Source organism: Macrobrachium rosenbergii, chromosome 56 (genome assembly GCF_040412425.1).
Source record: "Macrobrachium rosenbergii isolate ZJJX-2024 chromosome 56, ASM4041242v1, whole genome shotgun sequence".
NCBI lineage: Eukaryota > Metazoa > Arthropoda > Malacostraca > Decapoda > Palaemonidae > Macrobrachium > Macrobrachium rosenbergii.
In genome coordinates, this window is record NC_089796.1 from 40,107,864 (window position 1) to 40,131,663 (window position 23,800).

At 37.2% G+C, this 23,800-nt stretch overlaps 1 protein-coding gene and 1 long non-coding RNA gene across 2 annotated transcripts in view; one reads left to right on the forward strand and one right to left on the reverse strand.

Annotated features, from left to right (window-relative positions):
- The window catches only part of LOC136836355 (uncharacterized), a 450,152-nt gene that overhangs the window by 290,434 nt on the left and 135,918 nt on the right, over positions 1 to 23,800 (forward strand). The window contains exon 9 of the mRNA XM_067100539.1: positions 21,853 to 22,031. Within this exon, the coding sequence (XP_066956640.1) occupies positions 21,853 to 22,031 (179 nt within the window). The remainder of the gene's footprint in view (positions 1 to 21,852; positions 22,032 to 23,800) is intronic.
- LOC136836356 (uncharacterized) overlaps positions 22,048 to 23,800 on the reverse strand; it is a 30,552-nt gene continuing 28,799 nt past the window's right edge. The window contains exon 5 of the long non-coding RNA XR_010852377.1: positions 22,048 to 23,085. This is a non-coding gene — a long non-coding RNA (uncharacterized lncRNA). The remainder of the gene's footprint in view (positions 23,086 to 23,800) is intronic.

The following is a 23,800-nucleotide window of genomic DNA, read 5'->3' on the forward strand; positions in this document are numbered from 1 at the left end:
AGTGAGTGCCTCCCTGATTCTTGATGTAGGCCAACGCCGTCGGAGTTGACCTGAACTACTTTTTTCTCCACTAGACCTTCGAACTCTATTAGAGCCAGAAGGATAGCAGTCAGTTCCTTTTGGTTGATGTGCCACTCTATCTGATCTCTGGTCCAAGAGCCCGAGACTTCCATCTTTCCCAGTGTTGCTCCCCACCCGAGTCCGGCGGCCGGAGAACAACACTAGGTCTGGGTTCCTCTGATGCAGGGAAAGTCCTCTTGAAGTTTTAGGGGATCGTTCCACCATTGTAGATAATCTCTTATTTGTTGTGAAATGGGAATACACTTCGTTTCTAGTTCCTTGTCCTTGTCCCAGTTCCGATTCAGATGGAACTGCAACGGACGAAGGTTCAGTCTTCCTAATGAGACAAACTGCTCTAGAGAGGAAAGGGTCCCCAGCAGACTCATCCATTCCCTCACTGAGCAAGTTCGTCTTTTTATGAATTTCTGAAGTTTTTCTAAAGCTTGTTCCGTCCTTGATGTTGACGGAAAAACCCGAAAAGCTTGACTCTGAATCCTCATCCCAAGGTATTGAATCTCTTGGGATGGGATCAGCTGAGACTTCCTTTTGTTCATAAGGAGTCCTAGATTCTCCGATAATCGAAGAGTCGTCCGAAGATCCTCCAGGCAGCGAGTGTAGGAAGGAGCTCTGAGGAGCCAGTCGTCCAGATATAGGGAGACTCTGATGCCTCTTGTGTGAAGCATTCCAGCTACGTTTTTCATTAGCCTCGTGAAAACCTGAGGAGCGGTACTTAGGCCGAAATATAGGGCTCGAAATTGGAAAGTTTCTCCCCTGTGCACAAACCTCAGGTATTTCCTGGAGCTCGGGTGAATGGGAATATGGAAATACGCATCTTGAAGATCCATAGACACCATCCAGTCGTGCTGTCTGACTGCTGCTAGAACGGATTTGGTTGTTTCCATCGTGAATCTTGTCTTTTGAACAAACACGTTGAGAGCACTCACGTCTAGCACCGGTCTCCATCCCCCCGAGCTTTTGGGAACCAGGAACAAACGATTGTAAAAACCTGGAGATTCCGGGTCCAAAACTTTTTCTATAGCTTGTTTTTGCAGCAGCAGAACAAACTGCTGTTGCAGAGCGTCCGCTCTTATTTTCGTTCAGTAATTGGCCGAAAGGTCTACTGGCCTTGTAGCTAAAGGTGGCTTCCTGAGGAAAGGGATCTTGTACCCCTCCTTGATTAACTGAACGGACCATGGATCCGCTCCTCTCTTCTCCCATTCCAGCCAGAAGTGTGTTAGTCTGGCTCCAACCGCTGTCTGAAGGAGAGTCTTCTCAGACTCTACTTCTCCCTTGTCTATTGCTTCTTCTCGTAGATCTTTTGATCGTAGGTCTTGAATTTCTTCTACTGAGAGTTCTGCCTCGAAAGGGCTGAATAACAGGAGCTTCCCCTATAATTTTTTGAGAGGCGAAGCTAGAAGGTAGAACTTTCTTTGCAGTTTTGGTGATTAGATCTTGGGTTGTTTTTTGAGTCAAAGCTGAGGATACCTCCTTCACTAATTCTTGAGGAAAAAGATGTGTCGAAAGAGGAGCATAAAGGAGTTCTGCCTTTGGATGGGCGTAACCCCATTGGCAAGAAAGGAACAAAGATGTGCCCTTTTCTTCAAGACTCCCGCAGAAAAGAGAGCTGCCAATTCGTTGGCTCCATCTCTGAGAGCCTTGTCCATGCAGGACATAACATGAATGAGGTCTTTGGTGTCTGAGTCTAATAAGGTCTCAGTCTTCTTACCCATAGCAGTCCTACGAGAAGCGTCGACCAGAGAAGAGAAGTCCCCCTGGGAAGAGGCAGGAACTCCCAGGCCGGGAGCTTCTCCAGTCTCATACCAAATGCTAGACCTCGACGTAAGTCTAGCTGGAGGAAAAGAGAACACTGTTCGTCCTTGATCCTTTTTGGATTTCATCCATTCTTCCATAACTTTCAAGGCTCGTTTGGAGGAACGAGACATGATCATTTTAGTAAAAATAGTCTTCTTTGGCGTCTTCCCGAGAGTAAATTCCGAGGGAGGAGAACGGGGGGCGGCAGGTACGAAGTTGTCCGGAAAAAGCTCCGTAAACACTTTCATCAACTTCTTCAAGTCTGAGGAAGGAAGTTGAGATTCTTGCTCCTCTTCATCGGAAACTTTCTCGAGGAGAATATCTGGAGAGGGAGGAAGATCGTCGTTGTCCTTCGCTTCCTCCGAAAGCTGTACGGAAACCGAGGTAGCGGCGTCCTGTCTACTAGTTGCTGCCTCCAAAACAAGAGAATCCTCGACCAAAACGTCCTGTGGATAACGGTCTTGACGCTCGGTATCCTGACTCCCAACTGCATGAGTATCCTGGCAGCCAATATCATGACGCTTGGCGTCCTGACGTTCAACTTCGTGACGCCTAGCATCCCGGCGTCCAGATTCTTGACGTTCGGCGTCCTGGCGTCCAAGCTCTTGACGCCTGGCGTCCTTCCTCTTGCACAACTCGGGCGTCCTGGTGTCTGGACTTCTGACGATCGTTGTCCCTTCCAACCTTAAGGTCGCTTGAGAGCTGGCCGCCCGTGCGACATCTGTCAAAAGCTTCCTGAGGTTGACGAGAACTGATCGAGGCCCTTTGAGAAGGAGAAACATTCTTCCCTCGTTCGCTGTCACGCCGCCCCTTGAAGTCACTTGAGCACTGGCCGCCTGTGCGACATCGGGCAAAAGTTTCCTCAGTGCGACGAACAGCCAAAGGAGGGGAAAATTTATCCGCCTTTTCTGCAGGCTGGCAAGCTTGCATAAAGGAAGAAAGTTTCTGGTGCATATCCTTTAGTAGAGACCATTGTGGAGCTTCCTTCTGCTGATGACCGACTGGAGAAGGCGCAAGATTTGACGAGCCCTCAACTAATTGAACAGGTTGAGGAGGGTGTTCTGGGGACAATTCCCAATTCGAAGGAGGAGGGGGAGCGTGAACAGAAGAAAGAAAAGCGTCCGACGTTTTCTTGCTGCCAGGCGTCCTGGTTGAAACTAGCAATTTACGCCTGCACTTGGAGGGGGAGCTACCTTCAGAACTGAAGCGTTCAGGACTGCTCCAATGGCTACACCCCGGAGCTTGAGAATACTCAACACGGCGTCCTTCAACATAGGGGAACTTCCTCTTGAGCGGTCTAGACTCGTAGACCCGACGCCAGCCCTGTTTGGGGACTGCGTCCTCAGAAGACGAAGAACACATACTAACCTCGCCTTTCCTATGGCGAGGGTGAGCGTCCTGGGGAGCGTCTACAGGAACACTCGAGGGGACGACCGCTCGGGAGCTAAAATCTCTCGCCTCCCTTCGCCTGTCGACTTTCCTTCTCCCAGGGGTTGGGGAGCTTGGAAGAGGTCTAGGGCTAGGAGCACGACAGATCCGAGTGGCCGCACCCTCCACTGCACTAACTTTATCACCAACACTTGCAATTTCAAGATCTCTCATGTTCGACCACAATTTCTCTCTGTCTTGAGCGAGGGATTCAACACGTTGGCCAAGGGCTTGAATGGCTGCCATCATATCCTTGAGGGATGGGTCTTTACCTGAATCAGTAGGGGGATCAGGAACTACCACTACGGGGGAATGATCAGAAGGTTCATTAGTTTGGGACAACGAATTATTAAAATCCTGGCTACCCTTGGAAGAGCAAGACAAAGCACTCTTGGCTCTTCTGAGCCGGTCCCTTTCAAGTTTCCTTACGTAGCGGTTATACTCGATCCACTCCCTTTCAGAAAGACCCAAGCACTCATCGCATCTATCGCCTAACTAACACCTCTTGCCCCTACATTTCGTACATACCGAATGAGGATCTAAAGAGGCTTTAGCAAGCCGAGTCTTACACCCCCTAACACACATTCGCACACTCAAGGAGTCAGACATGGTAGCAAATCCAAAGAGAGATCAAAGTATAAGTCCAAGGGTCAAAACCAAATCTAACTAGTAAAGAAAGTCCAAGACTAATTCCAAAAAACGAGCGAAAGCCGAAGCCAAAGTGTACTTCACCAAAATTTGCGAAAAAACACGGGCTGAAAGAGTGAAATTCCAAACGATGTCACCGGAATGGCGGCAGGGAAGATCGGAGGAATACCTGATGTTCCAGATACCTGGATAGAGGGCGCACAGGTAGACCACCTGACATACCTATCGGCGATTGCCGCGAGTTTTGAAATTCTGCCGTGACGTCAGGGACTTAAGCTATATATATAACTACCAGTTAAGTCAGATGTTTAAAAATGGAATGTTGTGACCTCTGTAAGAGGGGAAAATGCAGAATGTGAAAAATTTACAGTATTTCCTAAGAACTGTAATATTCTGACCTAGCTTAAACTGAAAATGGAGAATGCTCAGAAATTTAATGTTGTGACTTAGCTAAAAGTGAAAATGGAGAATGTGCAGTTTCCAGTGTTTGCTAAGAAATATAATATTGTGGCCTATAAAAAGTGAAAATGCAGAATGTGAAAATTTTCCAGTATTTCCCAGGAATTGTAATATTGTGGCTTAGCTTAAACTAAAAATGGGGGGATGTGCAGACTTTGCAGTATTTCCTAAGAACTGCAATGTTTTGACCTAGCTTAAACTGAAATTGGAGAATGTGCAGACTTTACAGTATTTCATAAGAAATGTAATGTTGTGACCTAGCTAAAAGTGAAAATGCAGAATGTGAAAAATTTACAGTATTTCACAAGAACTGTAAGTTGTGACCTAGCTTAAACTGAAAATGCAGAATGTGCAGACTTTGCAGTATTTCATAAGAACTGTAATGTTGTGACCTAGCTAAAAGTGAAAATGCAAAATGTGAAAAATTTCCAGTATTTCCTAAGAAATGTAATGTTGTGACCTAGCTTAAACTGCATTTGGAGAATTTCCAGACTCTACAGTATTTCGTAAGAAATGTAATGTGACCTAGCTAAAAGTGAAAATGCAGAATGTGAAAAATTTTCAGTATTTCCCAAGAACTATAATGTTGTGACCTAGCTTAAACTGAAAATAGAGAATGTGCAGACTTTGAAGTATTTCCTAAGAAATGTAATGCTGTGATCTAGATAAAAGTGAAAGTGCTGAATGTTAAAACTTTCCAGTATTTCCTAAGAACTGTAATGTTGTGACCTAGCTTAAATTGAAAATGGAGAATCTGCAGACTTTCCAGTATTTCTTAAGAAATGTAATATTGTGACCTATCTAAAAATGTAAATGCAGAATGTGAAAAACTTCCAGTATTTCCCAAGACCTTTAATGTTATGACCTACCCTAAACTGAGAATGGATAATATGCAGACTTTGAAGTATTTCCTAAGAAATGTAATATGACCTAGTTAAAAGTGAAAATTCAAAATGTGAAAAATGTCCAGTATTTCCTAAGAACTGTAACGTTGTGACCTAGCTTAAACTGAAATTGGAGGATATGCAGACTTTGAAGTATTTCCGATTAAATGCAATGTTGTGACCTAGCTAAAAGTGAAAATGGAGAATGTGAAAAATTTCCAATATTTCCCAAGAACTGTCATGTTTTGACCAAGCTTAATCTGAAAATTGAGGATGTGCAGACTTTGCAGTATTTCCTAAGAACTGTAATGTTATTAACTATCTTAAACTGAAATTGGAGAGTGTGCAGACTTTGCAGTATTTCATAAGAAATGTAATGTTTTGACCTAGCTAGAAGTGAAAAAGCAAAATGTGAAAAATTTCCAGTATTTCCTAAGAATTGTAATGTGACCTAGCTAAAAGTGAAAATGCAGAATGTGAAAAATTTCCATTATTTCCTAAGAAATGTAATGTTGTGACCTAGCTTAAACTGCAAATGGAGAATATGCAGACTTTGCAGTATTTCCTAAGATGTGTAATATTGTGACCTATCTATAAGTGTAAATACATAATGTGAAAAATTTCCAGTATTTCCAAAGAACTGTAATGTTGTGACCTGGCCTAAACTGAGAATGGAGAATATGCAGACTTTGGAATATTTCCTAAGAAATGTAAAGTGACCTAGTTGAAAGTGAAAATGCAAAATGTGAAAAATTTCCAGTATTTCTTATTAACTGTAATGTTGTGATCTAGCTTTACCTGAAAATGGACAATGTGCAGACTTTGCAGACGTGACCCATCTAAAAGTGTAAATGCAGAATGCAAAAAATTTCCTGTATTTCATAAGAACTGTAATGTTGTGGCCTAGCTTAAACTACAAATGGAGAATGTGCAGACTTTGAAGTATTTTCCTAAGAAATGTAATGTGACCTAGCGAAAAGGGAAAAACAAAATGTGAAAAATTTCCAGTATTTCCTAAGAACTGTAATGTTGTGACCTAACTTGAACTGAAAATGGAGAACGTGCAGACTTTGCAGTATTTCCTAAAAAATGTTATGTTGTGGCCTAGCTAAAAGTGGAAATGCAGAACGTGAAAAATTTCCAGTATTTCCGAAGAACTATATGTTGTGACCTAGATTAAACTCGAAGTGGGGAATGAGCACACTCTGCAGTATTTGCTAAGAAGTGAAATGTTGTGACTTATCTAATAGTGAAAAATGCAAAATGTGAAAAATTTCCAGTATTTCCCCAGAACTCTAATACTGCGACCCACATAGGTCTTAAAATGAAAATGGATAATGTGCAGACTTTGCAGTATTTCCTAAGAAATGTAATGAAGTGACCTAGCTAGAAGTGAAAATGCAGAATATGAAAAAAAATTACAGTATTTCCTAAGAACTGTAATGGTGTGATCTAGTTCAAACTGGAAATGTAGAATGTGCAGACTTTGCAGTATTTCCTAAAAAATGTAATGTTGTGACCTAGCTAAAAGTGAAAATGCAAAAAATTTCTATTATTTCCCAAGAACTGTAATGTTGTGACTTAGCTTAAACTAAAATTGGAGAAAGTGCAGGCTATGCAGTATTTCCTAAGAAAGATAATGTTGCGACCTAGCTAAAATTGAAAATGCAGAATTTGAAAAATTTCCAGTATTACCTAACAACAGTAATGTTGTGACCTAGCTTAGACTAAAATTGGAGAATGTGCAGACTTTGCAGTACTTCTTAAGGTTATGTAATATTGTGACCAAGCTAAAAGTGAAAATGCAAATTGTGAAAAATTTCCAGTATTTCCTATGAACTGTAATGTTGTGACCTATCTAAAACTGAAATTGGAGAATGTGCAGTCTTTACAGTATTTCCTAAGAAATGTAATGTTGTGACCTAGCTAAAAGTGAAAATGTAGAATGTGCAGTCTTTACAGTATTTCCTGAGAAATGTAATGTTGCGACCTAGCTAAAAGTGAAAATGTAGAATGTGAAAAATTCCCAGTATTTCCAAAGAATTGTAATGTTGTGACCTAGCTAAACTGAAAATGGAGAATGTGCAGACTTGGCAGTGTTTCCTAAGAAATGTAATGTGACCTAGCTAAAAGTGAAAATGCAAAATGTGAAAAGTTTCCAGTATTTCCTAAGAACAGTAATGTTGTGACCTAGCTTAAACTGAAAATGTAGAATGTGTAGAATTTACGGTACTTCCAAAGAAATGTAATGATGTGACCTAATTAGAAGTGAAAATGCAGAATGTGAAAAATTTACAATATTTTCTAAGAACTGTAATGTTGTGACCTAGCTTAACCCTTTAACCGTTTAGTATGTATATATACATAGCGCGCCAAAGCTACCTGAGCCATTTAGTACGTATATATACGGGGAGCAGATGTTTTGACCGTGGCATTTTGTACGTATATATACGTTTGATTTTCCTGCCTTTCTTTCAAGGTTAATCCACTAAAATATGTTTTCTCTAGGTCCGAGGAAATGCTGTTGACCATATCCAAACAAAAACACTTCCTCTCAAATCCCCTCTTATCATAATTTTCCTGATTTTCTATATCTAATGCAGGAATTCGCCAATCACTTGGCGACATCGCTTTGTAGCGAGACAACACGATGCTGGGCTGGTTCGTTCTCTTACACGGAATTTTGGTCTTTGACGCAGGGTGTAGAAGGCCTATAATCCTATCTAATCCAACTTTGTATCGGTTGCGAGTTACTTTCTTCTCTGTTTTTCTTTAACATCTCTAGCGCAAATGAAAAACAAAAAGTAATTGTAGTTTATTGACATTATTCCAACGGAAATATGAAAAATGTACTAACTTGACTGTTTTATTACTTTACGATATGTTCAGTGCATGTGACTGAACTCCAGATGCGCTTCATTCTCAATAATGACCGAAAACTGCTTTGTTTATTTATTTTAAATTGCTAAAGTTGGCAATAATTGTAATTTATTTCTTCAGTTTAACTTTAGCATTTCATAAAAATTACTTCAGAAGCTGTGTATATTATCTTATGTCGCTCTATACACACACACACACACACACACACACACACACACACATATATATATATATATATATATATATATATATATATATATATATATATATATATATATATATATATATTATTCGAATAACTAATTGGCATTATTTATGAATAAATTCTGGAACGTCGCAGATCACAAGGTTAGATCTAGAACAAACAAACTATCAAACAAACATGAAACAATACGCAAAGACCGTAATCTAAATGAAAGTTATGTACAAAATTCTTGCACAAGAGACAATGCTGAAAATTCATCCGACAGTGAGAATGATGAAAACGACAGCAGAGGCTAACAAGGTAAAGACAGCAAAGTGAGGTCTATATATGATGATTGTGAGCGGGTTGCCAGTAATTTCCGGGCCAAATATTTCGTATTTGACAACAGTGGCAGTTTCACTACTTCGATAAAGGAAAATCTTTAAAAGTAGATGATGAAATCTATTAGTATTACCATTTTCGTAATCAAATTATCTTTTAGTCGGGGAGAGAGAGAGAGGGGAGAGAGAGAGAGAGAGAGAGAGAGAGAGAGAGAGAGAGAGAGAGATAATAACTGTTTTCTTTGTATTGTTCTTTACCCTACTTTGAACACTGGATGTCATACACGGTAATTCAAACCTAACAATTTTGGCATTGATAGTTCATAATGTTCGAGAATTCTAAAACTATAATAAGAACAATTAGCATACGGATCAATGAACAGAGACATGATTATATATATATATATATATATATATATATATATATATATATATATATATATATATATATATATATATGTATAATTGTTTCATCATTTACATGTATAATTTTTCTCTTATATTTGTGTATTTTATCTTTATATATATATATATACATATATATATATATATATATATATATATATATATATATATATATATATATATATATATATATATATATATATATATATATATATATATATATATATATATATATTGTTTGAGTGCAACTTGGCTGATAAGTTTATCACTTGATTTATGTAATTTTTACAAGGCCCTGCAGGCCAAGAAACACACATAACCTGTCGATGAAGCTACGAATTAACCTCAAAGACAGTCGTTTAACACTAAAGGTCGCCAGCCGGGGAAATTAACCTCGACAAAGAATATTCAATGAATAAAGACTTTACAATAAACGCCGACAACTTTGGACGCAGACAGTCTCTACTCGTTAAGATGGTGGTGAAACACAACGGCTCTTCCAAACAATGGATCTGAGACACAAAGAATGCATAGAGAATTGAAATGACTTGCTTACCCTAAGTCCTAGTTACTCTTACTGGAATAATTTGGATGAAGCTAAACAATATAATAATTTGGCTTAATCTAGACTTCGTAAAAGCATCTACCATAAGAGGTGGCTGGAGAAGTAAAGAAAGAAAATTTAAATAAAATGGAAGATAATAGTAACTCGACGAAGGATGAACTAAAATTCCAGACTTACTGTTATACGAAGGTTGCTGCACATCAACTGTCGATCGGGAGCGCTGGGATTAATTCGCCACTTCACTTAGTAACATAAGAAAGAAAGAAAGACGGAGAGACCAAGGAATTCCCGTGCCGGGAAAGACGTCCACATCCTCGATAGTTAAATTCTCTCTCTGTCTGACCTCACTGGGGTCGACACAGGGTAGCACGTCATATGCCCCCAGTGTCTGAAATTTTTGTCAACACATCCGTCGAAGCAGAACAGGTAAAAAGCTTAAGACCATGTATCATAAGGTTGGATATGGAAATTTTTCCTATGGGGTTACATCCCTAATGCTACCTAACCTGGCCGACGTGGGGACTCCGTCTGTCTCTGCTATGATCGTTATATTTGAATTGCCTGGTCTACCTGCAGAACAAAGACGTTCCCCGTCTAGGTCAATCTGATTAATATTACTACACATAAATACATAGAGGGTGAACAGCAGTAATATTTATAAAAATATATATATATATGTATGTGTGTATATATAGATTTATAGTGCACATAGAAACTCTGTACACACAATATGGGTGTAATTAGCTACGTTTCCAAACTTCCTGACTTATAATCCGACTACAGTTATTCTGCATTCCTGAATTCGGGGTTCTTTAATCCGGTCATAAAATCATAATTATCCCCTCCCACAACAGAAAGGAGAGCTCGGAGAGAATGGATGACAGAAGATATCTTGATAATGATGGATGAAAGAAGGCAAGAAAAGGGTAAAAATGAAGATAGATATAGAGCTCTGGATAGAACTATTAAGAGGAAATGCACAAAGGCAAAGGAGAAATGGCTGGATGAGATTTGTGAGGAGGTAGAAGATTTAGATAAAAGGGATGAACGGAGAAAGTATGATAAGGTGAAAGAAGTTACTTTTAAAAAGAAGAGAAGTATCAGCACTGGTATCAAAAAAGCGGATGGAACCATAGTAATGGAGTCAAAAGAAATATTGGAAAGATGGACGGAATATATTGGAGAATTGTTTGATGGTGATAGAATAGAACATCTAGACGTCAATGACAATGGAGAGGGACCAAGTATAATCAGATTAGAGACAGAGGCATCTTTAAAACAAATGAAAGGCCATAAAGCAACAGGTGATGATGGAATAGCAGCAGAGATGTTGGTAGCTCTGGGAGAATACATCATTGATATATTAATGGAAATAATAGAAGAAATATATGAAGATGGAGAGCCTGCAACACAGATGTGTAAATCAACATTTATCACAATGCCAACAATACCAGGAACACTTGAGTGCAATAAACACCGGACTATCAGTATCATGAGTCAGATCACAAAAATAATATTAAGGATTGTTTTGAAGAATAGAATAAGAAATAAGATACTCCCAGAGATTGGCAATGAACAATGTAGTTTTATGAGAGATAAAGGGACAAGAAATGCAATTTTTATTTTGAGAATGTTGATGGAGAGAGCAATAGAAGTGAAAAAGGATCTATACGTTTGTTTTGTTGACCATGAAAAGGCTTTTGATCTGGTTAGACATGTAGACCTTATAAGAATATTAGGACAGATAAATATCGATGGGAAAGATCTAAGTTTGATAAAGAATTTATATTGGAATCAAGAGGCGTCAGTGAAAGTAGAAAATGATGAATCAGAGACTTGGCACATCAAGAGAGGTGTAAGACAGGGTTGTGTGTTATCACCTGATCTCTTCAATTTATATAGTGAAATGATAACGAGAGATCGCAGAGATATGGAAGGGATGAAGGTTGGAGGAGTCAGTGTTAATAATATCAGATATGCTGATGATACAGCACTTGTTGCACAGTCTTTCATGATAAACTTCAAGCTTTAATCAGTACTTTACCCCAGTCAAGCAGAGAAAGAGGTCTGTCAGTAAATATTAAGAAAACAGAAGTTATGGTTATCACCAAAGATGAAATCTCCCCAAAGAACAGATATAAGAATTAATGCTTAAACAGTTAAACAAACCAATAGTTTTAATTATTTAGGATGCACTGTCACAAGTGAAGGAAAATGCAAAAAAGAGATCAGGAAGAGAATATCCATGGCAAAAGATGCATTTGGTAAGATCAAGAAATTAGTCACCAATTTGAAAATATCTATGAATCTAAGGAGGAGGTTTGTGAAATGTTTTGTTTGGTCTGTATTGTTGTATGGCTGTGAAACTTGGACCCTGAGGAAGGCAGACGAGGAGAGGTTACAGGCTGCAGAAATGTAGTTTTGGAGAAGGATGCTGAAAATATCATGGACAGAAAGGAAAACTAATGAGGAAGTATTAGAGAGAGTAGGCGTTGAGAGAGAACTTTTGGCTTCAGTGAGAGGTAGACAAATGTGGTTTGTGGGTCACATAGTGAGAAGACAAGGACTAGAACATCTCTCTCTCACCGGTAAAATCAATGGAAGGAGGCCTAGACAAAAATATATGGATGGATTGGTGAGAATGACTGGAGGAAGAATGTCTGCAGCTCAGTTGCTGCAGAGAGCAGGAAATAGAGAGGAGTGGCGAGCCATGATTGCCGACGTCCTTGGGGATATGGCACCTGGATGATGATGATCCCCTCCCCCGGGCTGTCCAGAAGAAAGAGGCCGTTCCGAGACAAGGCTGAGTTAATTTACAAATCTGCCATCACTTGAGGAGTCAATAGTAGTATTTTTTTTTTATTTTGCACAGTATCATTTATTTTCATCAGTGAGTCTGGGCTAGATATTGGGCATTAGTATAATTAATTTAGGTGATTAGAAACTAGATCATCCTCACCCTACCTTTTGATCAAAGCAGTTTAATGTATGACTTCAGTTCTTTAGATTTCAGTTAATTTTACGTCTTCATGGTTAGATGTGCAGGACAAGTGTCAAGCTGTTTTCCATTTCAGACCTAGCATGGAAAGGTGTGGCGACGTGTCTGCCATATCTATGCGATATCCAAACTTAGGTCAAGGTTTTATGAATCAAATCTGGGAAAAGTGGCAATGTCTAAAATGTACTACATGTTCATGGTCATTTTGGTTTGACTATCGTATTGATAACTGGTGAATATAGACATTTGTAAGGTCGCGACGTAGGTGGTATTGACTGAAATGACCGGTTGTTGTTTACAGCTCTAGTTACCTCCCACCCACGGCGAATTTGATGGGCTTGATATCAGGGCCTGGAATTATAACGAGTCCTTTTGAAAGATTCCAGTTCCTTCTTTCATTTATGATGGTCACTTCAGAATTCCCGTGTCGACGGTCAAAATTCATGGGGAAAGTAAAAGTCGTTTAACTTGCCTATACAAAAGGGAGATCACTAAATCTGCCATTGTCCATGAAACAAGGAATTGGAATCGGTCAAAAGGACTAGGGATAATGTTCGAGTGGTTCCACCCACCAAACTCGATGCAGGTGGAAGGAAGGAAAGGAGACATGAAAACAACAACTGATCATTACCTTCCAAGGATACCTGAATATGCCTTTGATATATATATATATATATATATATATATATATATATATATATATATATATATATATATATATATATATATATATATATATATATATATATATATATATATATATATATGTATGTATATATATATATATATATATATATATATATATATATGTATGTATGTATATATATATATATATATATATATATATATATATATATATATATATATATATATATATATACATATATATATATATATATATATATATATATATATATATATATATATATATATATATATATATATATATATATATATATATATATATATATATATATATATATATATACATATATATATATATATATATATATATATATATATATATATATATATATATATATATATATATATATATATATATATATATATATATATATATATATATATATATATATATATATATATATATATATATATATATATATATATATATATATATATATATATATATATATATATATATATATATATATATATATATATATATATATATATATATATATATATATATATATATATATGACGTAGAAATTCCATACAGTTTACTTTTATTTAATATTTTTATTTAGAAATCAGACATGCATTCTGGATGATGTAGAATTCATAAAAGGAACCTAGGTTTAGCCCAAAGATTGGATTATACAGACCACCAAATGCTAGATCTTTTGGAAACAGCTCGAATGTATACCATTACATGGCCCTGTCAAATAAAAATCTGATGATTAGTAACAGCTATAATTCGAATGACTAATTGTTGTAGCTGTTATTTATAAATTCTAGAACGTCAAAAAGAAAGGGTTTCATACACAACAAATAAACTTCCATGCATGAAACAATGCACGTGTGTCGGTCCCAAGAGAATGTTATTTTCCAAATGTCATCATGCTGATAATCCTATAGCCAAGGGAAAAATTGCTGTTGTTATCATGGCTGGAAAGAGCAGACGTATGAATACGTGAGGTGGTGAAAGGGAAACGGCCGTGTATACGTTAATAGCCATATATGGTGTAATGAACCGCCGTCGGTTCAGCAGGTTCTTAAATACAAAAAAAGAAAAAAAAGTACGGGACTGGAATGACTGGCAGAAATTGAGGCAGACAAAGGAGGAAGGAGCTGAACGAAACGATAAAGTGACCTTAAACTAATGTATTATAACAAGATATATACATATTTACAAGTGAGTCAGGTTTGGTTCAAAAATCAAATAAATTACATACTCAAAATTACCATAAATGAAATATGATTACCAGCAGCAACGTTAACTACCATAATGAGTCTATCAAAATATAAATACATCAAATTCATAACAGGAGTCAGTTCCAAATCAAAATAACACTGATGTAGCCAAACCAAAGTTACTCTATGAAAGACAATTACATTACATTAACAAAACAGTAATCATTATAAGTGAACAACACTTTGGCTACATCACAAAATATAAACAAAACAGACAGCGTAAACAATATGATCAAGCAGCATCAAACATAATACAAAAATAGCCTAAATAATTAAGCAACACACATGATCATGAATAATAAAGCAGCATAAAGAATGCCAATACAACAAGATAAATACCAATACAACGGTAAAAGTAATACCAGAGCAACCTCGTGCAGCACAAAAACACAACAGACAATCTACCCAGATGTCGAGACCAAACAAAGGTCGAACACCCTTGAACGCTGCCATACGATCATCGAAAACCGCCCCATGATGGTCAACAGGAACATCTGCAAAAACGACAGATGATCAGCAGAGTCAAGGCAACAGCAAGACTGCTGTCAAACAGGAACAACACTGCTCCACTGATGGATACGGTTCAGCCATCAACGTCATCCTCCAACTGCAGAGGGCCACAGGAAGCAAATACCTGCAGTTCCAAAATACTCAAAGAAGCTTCTATGCTGTCGAGAACCTGACTCGCTGCTATTCCAAAACCTGACTGATGCTCTCGAAGACACCGAGACAGATGTCAACTTCTATAGAGTGCAAAGAAAACAAAAAAGAAAGGAGGCAACAATCCACCAAAGGAACAATCGGCAAAGGATTGTCCCATCAAAAGTGCTAAACCTCACACCTCCTTACCTAACAGAAAAAAAAATTAAATTTTTTTTTTTTACACCTCACACTCTCCTCCAGTGCCGCCACAACCCTGCCAGACAAAACAGAACCAATCCTGAAACATGGTCACCAATGTAATGAACCGCCGTCAGTTCAACAGGTTCTTAAATAAAAAAAAAAATACGGGACTGGAATGACTGGCAGAAATTGAGGCAGACAAAGGAGGAAGGAGCTGAACAAAACGATAAAGTGACCTTAAACTAGTTTATTATAACAAGATACGAGTATATACATATTTACAAGTGAGTCAGGTTTGGTTCAAAAGTCAAATAAATTACATACTCAAAATTACCATAAATGAAATATGATTACCAGCAGCAACGTTAACTACCATAATGAGTCTATCAAAATATAAATACATCATATTCATAACAAGAGTCAGTTCCAAATCAAAATAACACAGATATAGCCAAACCAAAGTTACCCTATGAAAGACAATCACATTACATTAACAAAACAGTAATCATTATAAGTGAACAACACTTTGGCTACATCACAAAATAAATTATAAACAAAACAGACAGCATAAACAATATGATCAAGGAGCATCAAACAGTACAAGAATAGCCTAAATAATTAAGCAACACACATGATCATGAATAATAAAGCAGCATAAAGAATACCAATACAACAGTATAAATACCAATACAACGGTATAAGTAATACCAGAGCAACCTCGTGCAGTCCAAAAACACAACAGACAATCTACACAGATGTCGAGATCAAACAAAGGTCGAAGAGGACGAACACCCTTGAACGCTGCCATACGATCATTGGAAACCGCCCCATGACGGCCAACAGGAACATCTCCAAAAACGACAGATGATCAGCAGAGTCAAGGCAACAGCAAGACTGCTGTCAAACAGGAACAACACTGCTCCACTGATGGACACGGTTCAGCCATCAGTGTAATCCTCCAACTACAGAGGGCCACAGGTAGCAAATGCCTGCAGTTCCAAAGTATTCAAAGAAGCTGCTATGCTGTCGAGAACCTGACTGGCTGCTATTCCAAACCTGACTGACGCTCTCGAAGACACCGAGACAGACGTCAACTCCTACAGAGTGCAAAGAAAACAAAAAAGTAAGGAGGCAACAACCCATCAAGGGAACAATCAGCAAAGGATTGTCCCATCAAAAGTACTAAACCTCACAATGGGTTAATATATATGGAATAAGATACAGAAACTGATAAAAAAAAGAAAAAGCAAACGTAGCCCCAAGCCCTCAAAAGATAGCAGGGCTGGGAGAGTAGTTGCCATGTTGTGGTTTTTACTTTTTACTGACAGTCTGGGTAGCGTAAATTTTTCCTAGCCACACTCTTAGGTGACAGCTGGGGGTACCAAAGCTGCTTCCCATAGAAAACGGTTATTGGGTTAAACTGAAAATATAGAATGTGCAGACTTTGCAGAATTTCCTGAGAAATGTAATGTTATCACCTAGCTAAAAGCGAAAATGCAGAATTTGAAAAATTTCCAGTATTTCCTAAGAACAGTAATGTTGTGACCTAGCTTAAACCGAAATTGTATGTGTAGACTTTGCAGTATTTCCTAGGGTTATGTAATGTTGTGACCTAGCTAAAAGTGAAAATGCAAAATGTTAAAAATTTCCAGTATTTCTTAAGAACAGAAATGTTGTGTCCTATCTAAAACTGAAATTGGAGAATATACAGTCTTTACAGTATTTCCTAAGAACTGTAATGTTGTGACCTAGCTAAAAGTGAAAATGTAGAATTTGAAAAATTTCCAGTATTTCCTAAGAGCTGTAATATAGTGACCTAGCTTAAACTGAAAATGGAGAATGTGCAGACTTTGCAGTATTTCCTAAGAAATGTAATGTGAACTAGCTAAAAGTGAAAATGTAAAATGTTAAAAATTTCCAGTATTTCCTTTGAGCTGTAATGTTGTTACCTAGCTTAAACTGAAATTGGAGAATGTGCAGTCTTTGCAATATTTCCTAAGAAATGTAATGTTGTGACCTAGCTAAAAGTGAAAATGCAGAAAGTGAAAAATTTCCAGTCTTTCCTAAGAACTGTAATGTTGTGACCTAGCTTAAACTGAGAATGGAGAATGCGCAGACTTTGCAGTATTTTCTAAGAATTGTAATGTGACCTAGCTAAAAGTGAAAATGCAAAATGTGAAAAATCTCCAGTATTTTCTGAGAACTTTAATGTTGTGACCTTGCTTAAACTGAAATTGGAGAATGCGCAGTCTTTGCGGTATTTCCTAAGAAATGTAATGTTGTGACATAGCTAAAAGTGACAATGGAGAATGTGAAAAATTTCCAGTATTTCCCAAGAACTGTGATGTTGTGACCTAGCTTAAACTGAAAATGTAGAATGTGCAGACTTTGCAGCATTTCCTAAGAAATGTAATGTTGTGACCTAGCTAAAAGTGAAAATGGAGAATGTAAAAAAATTTTAAGTATTTTCCAAGAACTGTAATGATGTGACCTAGCTTAAACTGAATCTGGAGAATATGCTGACTTTGCAGTATTTCCTAAGAATTGAAATGTTGTGACTTAGCTAAAACCTGAAATGGAAAATGTGTATACTTCTTAGTATTTCCTAAGAACTGAAATGTTGCGACCTACCTAAAACTGGAAATGGAGAATGTTCAGACTTTCCAGTATTTGCTAAGAACTGTAATGATGTGACGTAGCTAAAAGTGAAAATGGAGAATGTGGAGACTTTCCAGTATTTCCTAAGAACTGTAATGTTGTGACTTAGCCAAAAGTGAAAATGGAGAACGTGCAGACTTTGCAGTATTTCCCAAGAACTGTAATTTAAGGACCTAGCTAAAACTGGAAATGAAGAATGTGACAACTTCCGAGTATTTCCTAAGAACCTAAGCCGAAAATGGAGAATGTGCAGACTTTCCAGTATTTCTTGGGAACTCTAATATTGTGACCTAGCTAAACCTGGAAATGGAGGAAGAGCAGTTTTTCCATTATTTCCTAAGAACTGTAATGTTGTGGCCTAGGTAAAACTGGAAATGGAAAATGTGCAGACTTTCTAGTATTTCCTAAGAACTGTGATGTTGTGACCTAGCTAAATCTGGGAATGGAAAATGTACAGACTTTTTAGTCTTTCCTAAGAACTGTAATGTTGTGACCTAGCTAAAAATGGAAATGGAGAATGTGCCGACTTTCCAGTATTTCCTCAGAACTCTAATGTTGTGACCTACTGTAGGTAGAATTGAAAATGGGGAATATGCAGACTTTCCAGTATTTGCTGAGAACTGTAATGTTATGACCTAGCTTAAACTGAAAATGGAGAATATGCAGACTTTCCAGTATTTCCTAAGAACTCTAATGTTCTGACCTAACTGAAGCTGAAAATGGAGAATGTGCAGACTTTACATTATTTCCTAGGAACTGTAATATTGTGACCTTGGTCAAACTGTAAATGGAGAATGTGTAGACTTAATAGTATTTCCTAGGAACTGTAGTCTTATGACCTAGCTAAGTGAAACTGTAGAATGTGGAGACTTTCCAGTATTTCATAAGAACTGTAATATTGTGGCCTAACTTAAACTGACAATGGAGAATGTGCAGAATTAACAGTATTTCATAAGAACTGTAGTGTTGTGACCTAGCTAAAGCTGAAAATGAAGTATGTGCAGCCTTTCCAGTATTTTCTAAGAAGTATAATGTTGTGACCAAGCTAAAAGTGAAAATGCAGACTGTGAAAAATTTCCAGTATTTCCCAAGAACAGTAATGATGTGACCTAGCTCAAACTGAAAATGGAGAATGTGCAAACTTTGCAGTATTTGCTAAGAAATGTAATAATGTGACCTAGCTAAAAGTGAAAATGCAGAATGTGACAAATTTACAGTATTTCCTAAGAACTGTAATGTTGTGACCTAGCTTAAACTGGAAATGGAGAATGTGCAGACTTTGCAGAATTTCTTAAGAATAGTAATGTAGCAACTCAGCAAAACGTGAAAATGCAAAATGTGAAAAATTTCCAGTATTTCCTAAGAACTGTGATGTGATCTAGCTTAAACTGAAATTGGAGAATGTGCAGATTTTGCAGTATTTCCTAACAAATTTAATGTTGTGACCTAGCTAAAAGTGAAAATGCAGAATGTGAAAATTTTCCAGCACTTCATAAGAACTGTAATGTTGTGACTAGCTTAAACTGAAAATGTAGAATGTGCAGACTTTGCAGTATTTCCTAAGAACTGTAATTTTGTGACCTAGCTTAAAACAATTAAGCATACCTTAGTTTAACCAGACCACTGAGGTGATTAACAGCTCTCCTAGGGCTGGCCCGAAGGATTAGACTTATTTTACGTGGCTAAGAATAAATTGGTTACCTAGCAACGGGACCTACAGCTTATTGTGGAATCCTAACCACATTATACCGAGAAATGGATTTCTATCACCAGAAATAAATTCCTCTTATTCTTCACTGACCAGCCGGAGAATCGAACGCGGGCCCAGTAAGGTGCTAGCCGAGGACTATAACGATCCGTCCAACGAGGAACTGTGGCCTAGCTCAAAGTGAAATTAAAGAATGTGCAGACTTTGCCGTATTTCCTAAGAAATGTAATGTTGTGACCTAGCTAAAAGTGAAAATGCAAAATGTGAAAAATTTCCAAAATTTCCTGAGAACTGTAATGTTGTGAGTTAGCTTAAACTGAAAATGGAGAATGTGCAGACTTTCCAGTATTTCCTAAGAAATGTAATGTTGTGACTATCTACAAGTGTAAACGCAGAATATGAAAAATTTCCAGTATTTGCTAAGAACTGTAATGTTGTGACCTAGCTGAAACTGAGAATGGAGAATGTGCAAATTTTGCAGTATTTCCTAAGAAATGTAATGTGACCTAGCTAAAAGTGAAAATGCCAAATGTGAAAAATCTCCAGTATTTCCTGAGAACTGTAATGTTGTAATCTAGCTTAAACTGAAAATGGAGAATGTGCAGACTTTCTAGTATTTCCTAAGAAATGTAATGTTGTGACCTAGCTAAAAGTGAAAATGCAGAATGTGAAAAATTTCCAGTCTTTCTTAAGAATGTAATGTTGTGACCTAGCTAGAACTGAAAATGGAGAATGTGCAGACTTTGCAGCATTTCATAAGAAATGTAATGTGACCTAGCTAAAAGTGAAAATGCAGAATGTGAAAAATTTCCAGTATTCCATAGAACTGTGATGTTGTGACCTAGCTTAACCTGAGAATGGAGAATGTGCAGACTTTGTAGTATATCCTAAGAAATGGAATGTTGTGACCTGGCTAAAAGTGAAAATGCAGAATGTGAAAAATTTCCATTATTTCCCAAGAACTGTAATGTTGTGACCTAGCTTAAACTGGAACTGGAGAATGTGCAGACTTTGTAGTATTTCCTAACAACTGTAATGTTGTGACTTAGCTAAAAGTGAAACTGGAGAATGTATAAAATTCCCAGTTTTTCCTAAGAACTGTAATGTTGTGACCTATCTAGCAATGAAAATGGAGAATGTGCAGACTTTTCATTATTTCCCAAGACCTGTAATGTTTTGACCTATATAAACTGGAAATGCATAATGTGCAGATTTTCCAGTATTTCCTAAGAACTGTAATGTTGTGACTTAGCCAAAATTGTAAATGGAGAATGTGCAGACTTTGCAGTATTTTCTAAGAACTGTAATGTTGTGACATGGCTAAAACTGGAAATGAATAATGTGACGACTTTCCAGTATTTCCTAAGAGCTGTAATGTTATGACCTATCTAAGCTGAAAATGGAGAAGGTGTAGACTTTCCAGTATTTCCTGAGAATTCTAATATTGTGACCTAGCTAAAACTGGAAATGGAGAATGTGCAAACTTTCATTATTTCCTAAGAAATGTAATGTTGTGACCTAGCTAAAACTGGAAATGGAGAATGTGCAGACTTTCTAGAGTTTCCCAAGAACTGTGACGTTGTGACCTAGGTTAGAGCTGGAAATGGAAAATGTGCAGACTCTTTAGTATTTCCTAAAAACTTTAATGTTGTGACCTATCTAAAAGTGGAAATGGAGAATGTGCTGACTTTCCCATATTTCCTTAGAACTGTAATCTTGTGACCTAGCTAAAACTGAAAATGGAGAATGTGCAGACTTTCCATTATTTCCTAAGAAATGTAGTGTTTTAGTCCTCTTAAAGTCCTGTATATAATTCTTTCTTGGCTTTCTTTATAATCTCCTGGTTTGAAGACTCACGAAATAAGAACTTTAGGCTGGGTTTACTGGGGCTCCCCTGACTTGGATGGCAGTCAAATTTGTGTGATTAAGTACAACTATATCAGCTTGACAAGTGATAATGCATCAATAAAAGAAACATCCTTGGATGTGTGAAACAAAATTGTTCAGGAAATTTCTTATCCATATTTCTTTATCCTCACAGGTAGCCCTTTGTTTGCCTTACAAAGACATATGCAAGACAGAACATCTTGAACATACAGAAAAGAATACTTGGTCTAAGAAGAATCATCCATTAAGGAATTGGACATTGTCTGGACACACTGTAGTTGCATCAGAAATAAACAGGCGAAGGATCATTTCATCTTTTGTTGATTGGCTCAAGTAAGTGACTAGGAGAAATTAAGTACTGTATTTGCATGTGAATACATATCTGGATATTTAGGTAGACATGAAAACAATGATAAATCATAAGTATAATAAAAAAAATATTTGTGGTTAGGAACACAAATATGTGAAAATTATTACTAAATGAGCAGTAGATATTGAAGTTTTTTGCCTCATTTAATACACCTCTATATGGGCATTATTAGCGATGTCCCATATCTTTGTTCAATACACAATATCTTTAACATAATCCTATAGAAAGAGGCCCAGGGGAGTGATATCTGGTGAACAAGGTGGCCAGGGAATTGGGCCATCTCTTCCAATCCACCAGTCTGGAAATGTTTGATTTTGGAACCCACAAACATGCAATCCCCAGTGTGGTGGTGCACCATCTTGCAGGAAAATGATGGTTGGTTGAAGGTCATCTAGTTTTGGTGCCACATATTCAGTCAAAAAGTCAAGGTAAGCATCTGCAGTAATTGATTTCTCGCTGAAGAAAAATGGACCAGTGATTCGATTGCACTTGATCCCATACCACACATTCACCTTTGGACTATCTTGGTGAAGTTCCTTAGTGACATGGTGATGTTCTGATCCCTAGATTCTCACATTATGTGTGTGTTCAGTTTCCCTCATCACCAAAACAAACTCGGTTGAGGAACTTTTCATCCTCAGAAATTCGTTCTTGGTTTATCATTTGGTTTATCATTTGGCTTGAGTGTCTGTATGAGTTGCACTTTGTAAGTGTACAATCGCAAGTTCTTGTGTAGGATTTTGTGCACTGTTGAACGTGGTAGCTGTAAGTGTCTGGCAGTAGTACAGATGGATTTTGTAGGAGAACGATGAAGGGCTTGTTTTACACGATCCATGTTTTCCTCATATGTTCTTGGTCGTCCACTCCTGCCTTTATCCAACACTGTCCCTGACTCCATAAATATTTTGTATTATGCTCAAATTGACGGATGTGACGGTGTCTCTTTTCCATACTTAGTTCTGAAGTTTTGCTGAGCCTGCATATGCAATTTTGTTTCAGTAACCATCAACAGGGTATCTGAAATACACAAATGCAATGTGATTAAAAACTTTGATAACTGCTGAGTACATAGATAGAACAAATCTGATTAAGATACATGTCTCATTAATGGCTTTTGTAATATATTTTTTAAATTGTAAAGAACAACCTGTATATTTGTATTATTCATAGACGTTTAATACTGGGCTTGGCGAAGTAAATTATTGATACAAATATATGCTTATATAATGTGACATAGATAAAGCAATAAAATCTTTATCACACGTGTATCAAACCAATATAAATACAGTGGACCCCTGCTAGGTCGCGGCTCAGCAATCGTGGACAGTGCTTCATGGTTTTTTCTGTGAAACATATCTCTAAATATATCACGGGGAAATTCACTAATTCGCAGATTTTTTTCATAGAGCAATATCACTAATTACTGTATTTTCATTTTATTTTCGTGACTAAATACATTTTTTATGATAAAAAAGTGATTTACTTATTTCCAAATAAGTAAAATATCAATCAAATGTTAAAGTAAAATCCCTCAATACTGATTTATTATAATCGTAATATGTACTGTATAAAAAAAACCATGTTCACCCCCTCTCTCTCTCTCTCTCTCTCTCTCTCTTTCCATGCTGGCATGCTATTCGCTAAAAGAGTTGGAAGTATCTAATGACAAAGCCTGTAGCTTGATGCTTTGTATGTTGCGACAAATGAAACTTCTCCTCAAGCAACCTCACCC